The sequence below is a fragment of the Heptranchias perlo genome, chromosome 14 (assembly GCF_035084215.1).
Source record: "Heptranchias perlo isolate sHepPer1 chromosome 14, sHepPer1.hap1, whole genome shotgun sequence".
In the NCBI taxonomy this organism is placed as follows: Eukaryota; Metazoa; Chordata; class Chondrichthyes; order Hexanchiformes; family Hexanchidae; genus Heptranchias; species Heptranchias perlo.
The window spans coordinates 23,818,081-23,833,222 of NC_090338.1; the positions used below are offsets into that span (position 1 = coordinate 23,818,081).

Sequence of the window (15,142 nt, forward strand, 5' to 3'; positions counted from 1 at the left end):
AAAATTAACCCCCTTAGGAAGATGTAGAACTACAGGTAAACCTGAGAAAACTAAAATTTCTTCTTGAGCCCTGAAGGTTGGAATTGACTGAAAACTTTATAACCTGCATTATTTAACCCTGATAAATTGCAATTCACACGTAGTCCTTCAAAGGTTGCTGGCAGTAAATTTACATTTGTATACACTCCTTCCAATTGGTGTTTGCATTTCCCTCCTCGCCACCCCCCCACCTGCCTCCACTACCTTGGCACATGTTAGCATAGGTATTGCTAATTGAGTTGGGGTCATACTCCCCTGAAAAGTTTTGAATTTTATATTAAAAATGGTGTTTTGTGTTTTATTGTAGAACACGTTTTACTTCATAGGTAATAGATCTTTAACATGGGAAAAAAACATTTATTTCAATTCATATTAGGTTGGTCACTACAGTACCTTAAATCAGACATTCATTGCTATAACATAAAAGGGCAATTTATTGTGACAGTTTATTACTTTTTATCATGAGACTTGATTGCTTTTGAACTCAATTTTATACAATCATTTTTAGTAAACAGTTCAATTGATATTTTACTGAGAAATCCTCAATGTTACTGTTAAACATGTACATTTGTGACCAGTTGCAGACACCCTTACACATACTCCATATAATTTGAAACACATATGAAGTTTTCAAAATAACTTCGTACAACTTCCTGATCAATTAAAACACCCTTGCTATGCAGTTTCCTTCAAATGGAAAAGTACCAAAAACGAAAAAGTCTGTGTGCAGGACTACATCATGCCAGGTACATGCGTCAACAGCTATGGTCATACAGTACAATTGCCCAGTAAACGACCTGCCCTCAGCAAATCTATCCCAGTATGGTGTCTCTTCCCACAAAATAAACATTTCAATAAAATAAACTTTCTGTGTCAAATAACTCTAACCCAAAATCTAACCTTAACCCTAAACCTAATCACAACTCCAACCCTGAATCTAACCCTAAGCCTGAATCTACCCCTAAACTAAATCCAACGCTAACGTAAACTCTAATTCAAAACTGTAATCATGATTCTATTAACACAATTGATGGATGGCTGATACTGAAACTGAAAGAAAATGCCTGCTTAAAGAAATGTGCTTGCGTGCACGTGCCTGTGTTTTGTGACATCCCTGTGTGTTCCTTGCCCTCATAGGCGGACTTCTTTGAATAGCTTTCTCTCCCTCTATTTAAGAATCGGTAATCAAATAAATATACGCAATTGCATAGGTTATGTACGCCCATGGGTATTTCTCCTTGGTAAATAATTAAAAATTAGTGGTCAGATTTTCACAGTTAGCAGATAATTTCACTGTAATGGGACTTTAAGTGCATTAATTTTCAAGGCAAGTTCATTTGGACAGAAGAATTTTTTGCTATAAAGAAAAATTTCACTATCTCTGAGTACAATATAAGCAGGTTACCCTATAGTGCATGCATGGGCTGGAAGTGTTACCTTTCTGTATTTTTACTCCCACCCCAAATTCTTCCAAGCCCCTTTGGATTTTGTGAATACCGATCTGTGACGGCCATTAAGAAGCACATGGCCTAGGGATCACTCTGGGTCATATTTCGTTGCCAGCCTCCACTGGGGAATTTACTTTTTTCACATGTAGGCAATAATAGGCAAGAACCCATGCTCCAGCCCTCCCTGCCACATCTTCTTGGTGAGAGTGACTGCCCTTGACATGAAGGCAGCATTTGACCGAGTGTGGCACCAAGGAGCCCAAGTAAAATTGAAGTCAATGGGAATCAGGGGGAAAACTCTCCAGTGGCTGGAGTCATACCTAGCACAAAGGAAGATGGTAGTGGTTGTTGGAGGCCAATCATCTCAGCCCCAGGGCATTGCGGCAGGAGTTCCTCAGGGCAGTGACCTAGGCCCAACCATCTTCATCAATGACCTTCCCTCCAGCATAAGGTCAGAAATGGGGATGTTCACTGATGATTGCACAGTGTTCAGTTCCATTCGCAACCCCTCAAATAATGAAGCAGTCCGAGCCCGCGTGCAGCAAGACCTGGACAACATCCAGGCTTGGCTCATAAGTGGCAAGTAACATTCGCGCCAGACAAGTGCCAGGCAATGACCATCTCCAACAAGAGAGAGTCTAACCACCTCCCCTTGACATTCAACGGCATTACCATCGCCGAATCCCCCACCGTCAACATCCTGGGGGTCACCATTGACCAGAAACTTAACTGGACCAGCCATATAAATACTGTGGCTACAAAAGCAGGTCAGAGGCGGGGTATTCTGCGGCGAGTGACTCACCTCCTGACTCCCCAAAGCCTTTCCACCATCTACAAGGCACAAGTCAGGAGTGTGATGGAATACTCTCCACTTGCCTGGATGAGTGCAGCTCCAACAACACTCAAGAAGCCCGACACCATCCAGGACAAAGCACCCCGCTTGATTGGCACCCCATCCACCACCCTAAACATTCACTCCCTTCACCACCGGCGCACAGTGGCTGCAATGTGTACCATCCACAGGATGCAATGCAGCAACTCGCCAAGGCTTCTTCGACAGCACCTCCCAAACCCGCGACCTCTACCACCTAGAAGGACAAGAGCAGCAGGTACATGGGAACAACACCACCTGCACGTTCCCCTCCAAGTCACACAGCATCCCGACTTGGAAATATATCACCGTTCCTTCATTGTCGCTGGGTCAAAATCCTGGAACTCCCTTCCTAACAGCACTGTGGGAGAACCTTCACCACACGGACTACAGCAGTTCAAGAAGGTGGCTCACCACCACCTTCTCAAGGGCAATTAGGGATGGGCAATAAATGCCGGCCTTGCCAGCGATGCCCACATCTCATGAATGAATTAAAAAAAGCTCCAACGTGTAGTGCCATTGTAGCACCTTCATAATCTCCCATGTTGCCACGTAATGTTACCAATATCTGCTTGAGTGGTGGACTTTAATATCTTCCTTTACCTTTGTCCTATCACCTGTGCATTATTATTTTATACTAATCACACTAAATCTTATGCAGAGTCATCACTTGAGGACTTTTGTCCTCTGATAGCCACTAGAAAAACCTTTGATTTTATTACATTGCTGTGTTGTTTTTTGTGTGCTGATCTGTTTATAATAATTTATTCTTTTATACTTTGCCTTTTTTCGTTTATGTATTCCAGCTTTTGTTTTCTTTTCCTGTTCTTGTATTATTTGTTTCATTTTCTTTTAATTCACCACTTTCTTTAGTTACTTTATTTTCCTTTTATAGGTTCCTCCTTCCACGTGCCAATCTCCAGCCAAGAGGCCATGCACGTAGACTACTCCGTGACTTTTATCAATCACACTTCATACAGCTAGGACATGGAGGTGTATGATTAACTGGTCATTCATCTCATTTGCTGTTTGTAGGACCTCGCTGTGTTCAAATTAGCTGCTGTGTTTGCCCATATAGTTTCAGTGAGTACACTTCAAAACAGTAATTGATTGTTATGAAGCACTCTGTGATGTTCTGAGGATATTATATGGTGCTACATAAATGCATAGAATCATGATGTGGAGATGCCGGTGATGGACTGGGGTTGACAATTGTAAACAATTTTACAACACCAAGTTATAGTCCAGCAATTTTGTTTTAAATTCACAAGCTTTCGGAGGCTACCTCCTTCGTCAGGTGAACGATGTGAAAATGAAATCCTCGAGATGAAATCGCATTTATAATTCACAGAACAATGCTTGGTGAGTACAGACAGTTTTTTCAACTGCCCGTTGCCAAGGCAATCAGTGTGCAGACAGACAGGTGTTACCTGCCAGGTCGCACAGAATATACAAATCACCAAAAAAAAACAACAAACAAAAAAAAACAGAGATAGAGAGGTAGAAACATAGAAAAGACAGCAACTGACCCGTTATATTAAAAACAGATAACATTTGTTCGCTGGTGGGGTAACGTGTAGCGTGACATGAACCCAAGATCCCGGTTGAGGCATAGAATCATAGAATGGTTACAGCACGGAAGGAAGCCATTCGGCACATCGAGTCCATGCTGGCTCTCTGCAAGAGCAATCCAGCTAGTCCCACTCCCCTGTCCTATCCCCGTAGCCCTGCAGATTTTTTCCCTTCAAGTACTTATCTGATTCCCTTTTGAAAGCCACGATTGAATCTGCCTTCACCACCCCATCAGGCTGTGCATTCCAGATCACAACCACTCACTGTGTAAAAAAGTTTTTTCTCATGGTTCTTTTGCCAATCACCTTAAATCTATGTCCTCCGGTTCTTGATCCTTCCGCCAATGGGAACAGTTTCTCTCTTATCTACTCTGTCTAGACCCGTCATGATTTTGAATACCTTTGTCAAATCTCCTCTCAACTTTCTCTGCTGTAAGGAGAACAACCCCAGATTCTCCAGTCTATCCACGTAATTGAAATCCCTCATCCCTGGAATCATTCTAGTAAATCTCTTCTGCACCCTCTCTAAGGCCTTCACATCCTTCCTAAAGTGCGGTGCCCAGAACTGGACACAATACTCCATTTGTGGCCGAACCAGTGTTTTATAAAGGTTCATCATGACTTCCTCGTTTTTGCACTCTGTGCCTCTATTATAAAGCCCAGGATCCTGTATGCTTTCTTAACTGCTTTCTCAACCTCCCCTGCCACCTTCAACGATTTCTGCACACATACCTCCAGATCTCCCTGTTCCTGCACCCTTTTTATAATTGTACCCTTTAGTTTATATTGCCTCTCCTCGTTCTTCCTACCGAAATGTATCACTTCACTCTTTTCTGCGTTGAATTTCATCTGCCACGTGTCTGCCCATTCCATGTCCATGTCCTCTTGAAATCTATCACTATCCTCCTCACTGTTCACTACCCTTCCAAGTTTTGTGTCATCTGCAAATTTTGAAATTGTGCCCTGTACACCCAAGTCCAAGCCATTAATATATATCAAAAAAAGCAATGGTCCTAGTACCGACCCCTGAGGAACACCACTGTATACCTCCCTCCAGTCCGAAAAACAACCGTTCACCACTACTCTCTGTTTCCTATTACTTAGCCAATGTCATATCCACTTTATTCCATGGGCTTCAACTTTGATGCCAAGCCTATTATGCGGCACTTTATCAAACGCCTTTTGGAAGTCCATATACTTATCAACCACATCGCCCTCATCGACCCTCTCTGTTACCTCATCAAAAAACTCAATCAAGTTGGTTATACACGATTTGCCTTTAACAAATCCGTGCTGGCTTTCCTTAATTAATCCACACTTGTCCAAGTGACTGTTAATTTTGTCCTGGGTTATCGTTTCTAAAAGTTTTCCCACTACCGAGGTTAAATTGACTGGGTTCCTGGGTTTATCCTTACACCCTTTTTTGAACAAGGGTGTAACATTTGCAATTCTCCAGTCCTCTGGCACCATCCCCATAATCTAAGGATGATTGGAAGATTATGGCCAGTACCTCCGCAATTTCCACCCTTACTTCCCTCAGCAACCTAGGATGCATGCCATCTGGAGCGGGTGACTTATCTACTTTATGAACAGCTAGTCTTTCTAGTACCTCCTCTTTATCAATTTTTAGCCCATCCAGTATCTCAACTACATCTTCACTCACTGTAACTTTGGCAGCACCTTCTTCCATGGTAAAGACAGTTGCAAAGTACTCATTTAGTACCTCAGCTATGCCCTCTGCCTCCGTGCATAGATCTCCTTTTTGATCCCAAATCAAACTAACTACCTCTCCTCTAACTACCCGTTTACTGTTTACATGCCTATAGAAGATTTTTGGATTCCCTTTTATGTTAGCCGCCAGTCTATTCTCATACTCTCTCTTTGACCCTCTTATTTCCTTTTTTGCCTCTCCTCTGAACTTTGTATATTCAGCCTGGTTCTCACTTGTATTATCAACCTGACATCTGTCATACGCCTCTTTTTTCTGTTTCATCTTACTCTCTATCTCTTTTGTCATCCAGGGAGATCTGGCTTTGGTTGCCCTACCTTTCCCCCTCGTGGGAACGTAGCTAGACTGTACCCGAACTATCTCCTCTTTGAAGGCCACCCGTTGTTCGATTACAGTTTTGCTTGCCAATCTTTGATTCCAATTTACCCTGGCCAGATCCGTTTTCATCCCATTGAAATTGGCCCTCCTCCAATTGAATATTTTTACTTTAGAGTGGTCCTTGTCCTTTTCCATAGCTAATCTAAACCTTATGATACTATGATCACTATTCCCTAAATGTTCCCCCACTGACACCTGCTCCACTTGATCTACCTCATTCCCCAGAACCAGATCCAGCAATGCCTCCTTCCTCGTTGGGCTGGAAACGTACTGGTCAAGAAAGTTCTCCTAGACTACACCCAGTAGTGTAATGGCACCTCTATTGTTTCTTAACTCTAACCAAATAGATTCTGTCCTTCAGGACCCCTCCAGGGCATCTCTCTCTCCAGCACTGTAATATTCTCCTTAATCAATAATGCCACCCACCCCCCTCTCCTTTCTTTCCTTCCCTTGCTTTCCTGAACACCTTGTATCCAGGAATATTTAGTACCCAATCCTGCCCTTTTTCGAGCCAGGTCTCCGTTATCGCCACATCATATTCCCATGTGGCTAATTGCACCTGCAGCTCATCAACCTTGTTTACTACGCTTCATGCATTTACATACATGCACTGTAAACCTTGTATTCTCTTAGTCTGATCCCATCTAATACTGTACTATTTCTTACTCTAGTACTATCTGTCTCTCTCCCAATCCTTTGTTCTTTCTTTACATACATTTCATCCCTCTTCCTTTGCAATGTGGGACAGCATTCTCACTTCTGAAGGTTGTGGGTTCAAGCCCCTTTCCAGGAATTAAGCACATAATCTAGACTGACCCTTCAATGTGGTACTAAGGGAGTACTGCATTATCAGAGGGCCATCGCTTAGACCATCCAGCCTGTCCCACACAATCGTGATAACTTGTGCATCACAATATATATACACTCCCCACCCCACACCATCTGGGCTCCACTTCTGCTTGTATGTAATACTCAGAAGGAAAGTATGTCTACATCACGTAGGCAAACAGTGTACACACTCTGCCATACCTGTGCTGGCAAAGTAGGCCCTCAGGATTTTCAGGGTCCTCCTCCACGCATAATCTACATTCATTAACTTTCTTCAGATCACATACTTTCAAAGAATGCAAACTCCATTCTTGGACTGCAATAGCTGAATCATTACACCTTTATCTTAATGCCATCGAGAGTAATGGAAATCTTATTTCCTTTAATTCTTCATGTCTCTCAAGTCCAACCAGCAATTATTATTACTTAACGATGATGCTGCCATTCTTAGTCTGTCTTCATTCATAAACATTCTTGGCTCACTAAATACCTTATTCTTAATTGGGACTCCCTTCTAGTAAGTGCAAGATAATGGGCAGGTTTTATCTCTGTATGAGGAAATATTTAACCTCTGCCCACAATGGCATAGCTGAGATTAAATCACATGGAATCGTGGACCTCCCCAGTCTGAATGGCTCACTAATGCTTCACTATTTGTTGCAGTTAACCAGTAAGTCAACAGAGGGCTCTTTGAGCCATGTTATTAATTCCACTCTTAACAAGTTCTGCCAAATACAGATACTGATGCTTTAAAGTCTAAGAGTCTTGGATTAACTCTATTGAACCCAAATTGTACGAGCCATCCAACTTCAAAATGTTTGCCCGATTGGTCAGTAGACTCGTTCATAATTTGCAGATTAAAACAATCAACCTCAGACCAGAATCCATAAACAGCACAAAAGCCAAAAAAGTTCACATTTATTGAAAGTCAGCATGAGCAATTGCCTAATAATTAAAGAGCTATTGTCACATGCTGAAGCCAGTGCAGACTGTTCAACTGGAGTAGAACACACACTGGGCTTGTTTCACATTTGCAACATGAGAATGGGAGTGGCACAAACTGATTATCCCAGTTCTGGATTAGAATCAATGCACAATCTGTGCATTCTAAGACAGCAGAGATGGGACTACTTCTGAAGCAGTCAAAAAGAAACAAATGCAGTACTTTAAAAAAAGTTTGTTTTTTTAAAAATAAAGTGCAGTTTTTCCTATACTAAAGCAGGAGATATGTCTTTTTACTATCTGGTTGTGGGCAAGTGAACCCGAGTGAAAGAACAGGCAGGCATCCAGTTTCCAGCCACTTGAATTGGACTGCAGGGTATAAACGTGATCAGGTCTGGGTGTCCTGTTCGATTTCTTGGCCCCACTCCAAAAGAAGTACTTCAGCTCACAATTCGTTACTGTTAGATGTGAAATAGTATTGTTTAGTGAAGAGAACTCTCAGCAGGTTGTACACAATAAATATTTTATTTTTCATTAGACAGGGACAATTTCTTCAGTAAAAGTGAACAGTTGGGAACACTGGTCAGGAATACCCTTTGTTTATCAGTAGGAATGATCCTCTCCATATACCATCATTCATTTATCATTGGCAAAATCAGCAGGGTTCTTTCTCAGTGACAATTCATGATCATGGTTGGCCCAGGTATAAACGAGGTATGCCACCACAAATGCTGGAAGAAAAAAAATGCAACTGTTTAACTTCTAAATTAGACCCACAATACTTATTTTCATCAAGCTGACAAAGAATGCAACACATTCACTGTCAACATGAAGCACTTCTTGGTCAGGTCTAGCACACAAAGTGAAACTCCCTCTACAGTATTTGGGTTAGTCCCAAAATGAAAGGGCATCATTCTAATCCACTGCAACATTCTGTCCCTTACAATACTACAACAACAACTTGCATTTATATAAGGCCTTTAACATAATAAAACGTCCAAAGGCGCTTCACAGGAGCTATTATCAAACAAAATTTGACACCGAACCACCTAAGGAGGTATTAGGATAGGTGACCAAAAGCTTGGCCAAAGAGTGGGTTTTATGGAGCGTCTTAAAAGGAGAGAGAAGTAGAGAGGCGGGGAGGTTTAGGGAGGGAATTCCAGAGCTTAGGGCCTAGGCAGCTGAAGGCATGGCCGCCAATGGTGAAGCGATTAAAATCAGGGATGCGCAAGAGGCAAGAATTGGAGGAGCGCAGAGATCGCGGAGGGTTGTAGGGCTGGAGGAGGTTACAGAGACAAGGAGGGCCGAGGCCATGGAGGGATTTGAAAACAAGGATAAGAATTTTAATATTGAGGTGTTCCCGGACCAGCAGCCAATGTAGGTCAGCAAGCGCAGGGTGATGGGAAAACAGGATTTGGTGTGAGTTAGGATATGGGCAGCAGAGTTTTAGGTGAGCTCAAGTTAATGGAGGGTGGAAGATAGGAGACCGGCCAGTAGAGCATTTGAATAGTCCAGTCTGGAGGTAACAAAGGCATGGATAAGGGTTTCAGCAGCACATGAGCTGAGGCAGGAGCAGAGACAGGCAATGTTACGGAGGTTTTGGTGATAGAGTAGATATATGGTCAGAAGCTCATCTCAGGGTCAAATTGGACGCCAAAGTTGCGAATGGTCTGGTTCAGCCTCAGACTGTGGCCAGGGAGAGGAATGGAGTCGGTAGCTACGGAATAGAGTTTGTGACAGAGACCGAAGACAATGGCTTCGGTCACAATTAATGCCTGCAATCTATCGTTACCCAAATCAAAGTATAAACATATCAGATTCCTACATTACATGAAGTTTGTGATCTCAATACGCATACTCGCACAGCATATGCATATGTGCTTTAAGCTTTTTTGTGCCTGTTAGCAAAATGGTAAGATGAAAAGCTGAGTGTGCTAGTGTTTTTTTAAAATCGTAGTAAGTGCTTTAGTTCCTTGGTTACTGAATTGTGGTAGAAGTTTGTTAAGTCAATACACGTAAGCGAACTACATTTACCTGTATTGTGCGAGTGTAAAGCAAGAAATTTACAGCTAAAATTAGTAAAAAGTGGCATCGCCATAGTTACACCAATTCATCGTACTGTAATCCTATGCATGTTTCTAATCAAAATCAACTCAGGATCCAGCTAGACCCATACAAATAAAAGTTTTATTAGAGATCAGCAGGAAGTAATCTACAATTCACCTGTAAAGCAGAACCCAAAATTTTAAAATTCAGTTTCAGTACAGAAAATGCCCATATTGCTAATGGAAGCACTGCTATACTTACGAGGAAGAACCCGGAACACCTGGCCCTTGAATCGCCTCCACATATTGGGAATGCCTTTTGAGAAATAATTTCCAAATGCCTTCTGTTCAAAAGGAGAGATGGTGTAGGTGATGATGTGCCGCATCTTGATCAAGTTTCCAAAGTGACGACCCATTTTGTAGTAACTAAATCCAAAGTTCGATGGAAAATAAATAGACAAAAACATCATGGATCATTCAGGCATGAAACCAACAACTACAAATACCACACAATCAAAATGTTGGAATCTACAACAGTTACAGTATTTTCTACACAAGTCAAAGTGCATGTTAGCCTATTGTCACTAAATCTCCTAGTGATCAGTAATGAAGAGTCCCAACCAATAAAAGTATTAACATATTTTCTATAAACAGGTGGACCTGCTCTGCTTAGGAAAACATAAGAAATAGGAACAGGAGTAGGCCATACGGCCCCTCAAGCCTGCTCCGCCATTCAATAAGATCATGGCTGATATTCAACCTCAACTCCACTTTCCCGCTCGATCCCCATATCCCTTGATTCCCCTAGAGTCCAAAAATTTATCTATCTCAGCCTTGAAGATACTCAACATCCACAGCCCTCTGGGGTAGAGAATTCTAAAGATTCACAACCCTCAGTGAAGAAATGCCTCATCTGAGTCTTAAATGGCCAACCCCTTATTCTGCGACTATGCCCTCGAGTTCTTGACTCTCCAGCCAGGGGAAACAACCTCTCACCCTCTACCCTGTCAAGCCCCCTCAGAATCTTATATGTTCCAATGAGATCACCTCTCATTCCTCTAAACTCCAGAGAGAGTATAGGTCCATTCTACTCAACCTCTCCTCATAGGACAACCCTCTCATCCCAGGAATTAATCTAGTGAACCTTCATTGCACCATCTCTCGGGCTAGTATATCCATCCTTAGATAAGGAGACCAAAACTGTATGCAGTACTCCAGGTGAGGTCTCACCAAAGCCCTATACAACTGTAGTAAGACTTCCTTGTGCTTTGCTAGGGACTTGACAGAAAATATGGGAGGGTGGAACCAAATGCAGGGTGAGAGAGATAAGCTTTTAAGTTACTTTTGAAACAGAGAATATTGGCAAGGTGAATTTGTTTTAGGAAAGTGTTCCATAAAGAAAGGGCATAAGGTGGGATCAACCACCCATAGTGGAGCAGAGTGCGAGGATTGAGAAGTTGCCCAGTCAGAAAAGTGAAAAGTGTGGACTGCTACATACAGGTGAACTTTGGATTTAGTTGCTACAAAATGGGTCACCACTTTGGAAAGACTCAGATAAGCTGAGACAAGACCAAATTTGACACTTAGGTCATTAAAGTTGATGCAATGGCAGGGAGCCCTTGGAACTATCCAACGAAAGGGTGATAGGAAGGAACATAGGAACAGGAGTAGGCCATTCAGCCCCTCAAGCCTGCTCCGGCATTCAATTAGATCATGGCCAATCTGTATTTTAACTCCATCTACCCGCCATGGTTATGTAACCCTTAATACACTTGCCTAACAAAAATCTATTAATCTCAGTCTTGAAATTTTCAATTGACCTAGCCTCAACAGCTTTCTGGGGGAAGAGTGTTCCAGGTCTCCACTATTGTGTGTGTAGAAGTGCTTTCTGACATCACCCCTCAACAGCCTAGCTCTAATTTTGAGGTTATGTTCCATGGTTCTGGACTCTTTCACCAGAGGAAATAGTTTCTCTCTATCTACCCTATCAAATCTTTAATCATCTTAAACACCTCAATTAGATCACCCTTTAATGTGGGTGTGGGGATTTTAAGTGGGAAAATTTGAGCCAGCGTTCTGGTTTAACTGGGGTTTGTGGAGTGGATGCCGGCAAGGAAAACATTTGAGAAATTGATTCTAGAGGTGAAACATGGCTAAGGGATTTGCCATCATAGGAAAGAGGTAGTGACACAAGCAGGTAATATTATGAAGCAGAATTGCTAAATCTCTCAAATCAATGAAGCCAGATGCAATATCTCTTGCCGTTTGGCATAACAATTAATTAAAAACATGATAATCAAAAACTTAATGAAGTGACCCCCCCCCAAGAATTTCTCAGAAAACAATTACAAGATACGTACAATTCAGGGTGATTGCAAGGCCATAAATTAATTTTGGGGTTCAGATGAATTAAGCACTCTCAGTTTATGAGATCAGCTAAACTCTCAGATCCAACCTTGTATTAATTAGAATCATAGAAAGGTTACAACATGGAAGGAGGCCATTTGGCCCATCGAGTCCACGCCAGCTCTATGCAAGAGCAATCCAGCTAGTCCCACACCCCCGCCCTACAATTTTTTTCCTTTTAAGTACTTATCCAGTTCTCTTCTGAAGGCCGCGATTGAATCTGCCTCCACTACCCCATCGGGCAGCACATTCCAGATCCTAACCGCTCGCTGTGTAATAAAATTTTTCCTCATGTTACCTTTGGTTCTTTTGCCAATCACCTTAAATCTACGTTCTCTGGTTCTTGATCCTTCTGCCAATGGGAACAGTTTCTCTCTGTCCAGATCCTTCATGATTTTGAATATCTATCAAATCTCCTCGCAACCTTCTCTGTTCCAAAGAGAACAACCCCAGCTTCTCCAGTCTATCCATATAATTAAAGTCCCTCATCCCTGGAATCATTCTAGCAAATCTCTTCTGCACCCTCTCTAAGGCCTTCACATCTTTCCTAAAGTATGGTGCCCAGAACTGGACACAATACTCCAGTTGTGGCCGAACCAGTGTTTTATAAAGGTTCATCATGACTTCCTTGAACTTGTACTCTATGCCTCTATTTATAAAGGTCCATGATGTGGAGATGCCGGTGATGGACTGGGGTTGACAATTGTAAATAATTTTACAACACCAAGTTATAGTCCAGCAATTTTATTTGAAATTCACAAGCTTTCGGAGGCTTCCTCCTTCCTCAGGTGAATGTGGAAATTCCACATTCCACATCCACCTGAGGAAGGAGGAAGCCTCCGAAAGCTTGTGAATTTCAAATAAAATTGCTGGACTATAACTTGGTGTTGTAAAATTGTTTATAAAGGTCCAGGATTCTGTATGCTTTTTTAACTGCTTTCTCAACCTGCCCTGCCACCTTCAAGATTTGTGTACATACACCCCCAGATCTTTCTGTTCCTGTACCCCTTTTAGTGTTGTGCCCTCTAGTTTATATTGCTTCTCCTCGTTCTTCCTACCAAAATGTATCACTTTGCATTTTTTTGCGTTAAATTTCATCTGCCACATGTCTGCCTATGCCACCAGTCTGTCTATATCCTCGAAGTCTATCACTATCCTCCTCACTGTTTACTATCCTTCCAAGTTTTGTGTCATCTTCAAATTTTGAAATTGTGCCCTGTACACCCAAGTCGAAATCATCAATATATATCAAGAAAGGCAGGGGTCTCAGCACCGACCCCTGGGGAACACCACTGTACACCTCCCTCCAGTCCGAAAAAACAACCGTTCATCACTACTCTTTCCTGTCACTTAGCCAATTCTGTATCCATGTTGCTACTGCCCCCTTTATTCCAAGGGCCACAATCTTGATGATAGGCCTACCACGCAGCACTGTACACCTTTTGAAAATCCATATACACCATATCAACTGCACTGCCCTCATCTACCCTCTTCTCTTACCTCATCAAAAAACTATCAGGTTAGTTGAACGCAATTTGCCTTTAACAAATCCGTGCTGGCTTTCCTTAATCAAGCCACACTCATCCAAGTGACTGTTAATTCTGCCCCAGATTATCATTTCTAAAAATTTCCCCACCACTGAAGTTAAACTAACTGGCCTATAATTGCTGGGTTTATCCTTACACCCTTTTTTGAATTGCCAGATACTACTATTTTCTGTACAAGTTGTAGTTGCTATTGTGAAAATATTCTTCAATCGATGGCCTTTCCAGAGACATGATGCAATAAATCTTGGGGACCAAAGCTTCCCTGGTGGATTAATAGCTGAAAACTACTTGACCTAATGGCCAGAGGATCCCAGGTTTACACACCAGTTTGTGCTAATCAGCTCTGATGGGACCTTTCCAAAAAAAATTAATCTATCCTTTTATTTTAGTCACTGATTGACTTGCTGTGAGCTTCCAATCCTGTTTTTAATTTAACATTTTGATGTTGTGCAAACCTTAAAAATCAATACTAAGCCAGGTCACAATTGTTTTTTGCTATTTTAAGGAATGTAGACCCATCAAGATATCACTTGCAATACACTTTTTAAAGAGTAATAAGCATCAAAATAGGTCATTTTTAAACCAACCATCATTCCTTATGAGAAACAGTTGACAGGTCTATAACCAACTTTTTAAAAAGTGGTGACTTGGTGCCAAAAACTACTGGCATCACACATTTGGGCATTTTCAACTCCCCTCCCCGCTGTGCCAATGCAAACAATCACTTGTAGAAGGTCTGACCTCTAGGGGAAGAAGTAAATTACAGCAATTTTAAAAAATACCTTAAATCATATAGCCAACATTTCAAAACCATTCCCAAGGACAAACCAAAGTCAAATGGGAAAGTCTGAATATGGAGGAAAAGTCAGAAATTAGATTTTTGATCATAGACAAGTTGCAAATACAATTTAAAATATGGAGACACTTTGAAAGTCGGAAATGAAACCCAGCCCTCCCAGGGGAAGGTCAGAGCATCTCTGGTGAACAATCTCGGCGGTGTCCTGCACTCGGGTCCTTGGCCCTTTAGGGACAAGCCTTCCCCGGTCAGGATTCCCTCCCCACTGGCTGTAAGTGCGGCCCTTCACTCGTCCACAGCTCGCTGGCGTTTCCCGAACACTCTAGTCTCGCCATTAAACGTTCACTCCTAACATTCCCCGCCGGAGGTTAAGGGCCTCTGTCAGCAGCCTCTCAACTCCTCCCTGTTAAGGCCGATTCCCTTCTTCGCTCCAACTCTCACCTTCCCGTCTCCTTGGCTCCAGCTCCAAATGGCGGCGGCGGCGGCTCAACTACCGCAAGGCCCCGACGTTCTTACGTCACCCGCTCGGACGTTACGTGTGA

The 15,142-nt window shown here is 42.3% G+C and overlaps 1 protein-coding gene across 1 annotated transcript; it reads right to left on the reverse strand.

The window, feature by feature from the left end:
- Window positions 1-8,312: 8,312 nt before the first annotated feature.
- On the reverse strand, window positions 8,313-15,142 carry uqcrq (ubiquinol-cytochrome c reductase, complex III subunit VII). Its single transcript, XM_067996119.1, has 3 exons — window positions 15,042-15,142; window positions 10,114-10,277; window positions 8,313-8,537 (listed from the first exon to the last, which is right to left on the reverse strand). Exons 2-3 carry the CDS (start codon window positions 10,265-10,267, stop codon window positions 8,443-8,445), a joined length of 249 nt encoding a protein of 82 aa, XP_067852220.1. The 5' UTR covers window positions 10,268-10,277; window positions 15,042-15,142; the 3' UTR covers window positions 8,313-8,442.

Bases quoted from the DNA above. Each gene is read 5' to 3' on its own strand.
- uqcrq (XM_067996119.1), bottom strand. From the start codon at position 10,267: ATGGGTCGTCACTTTGGAAACTTGATCAAGATGCGGCACATCATCACC. The intron at 8,538-10,113 runs GTAAGTATAGCA...TTTTTCTTCCAG, and splicing joins GGTGTTCCGGGTTCTTCCTC to CATTTGTGGTGGCATACCTC.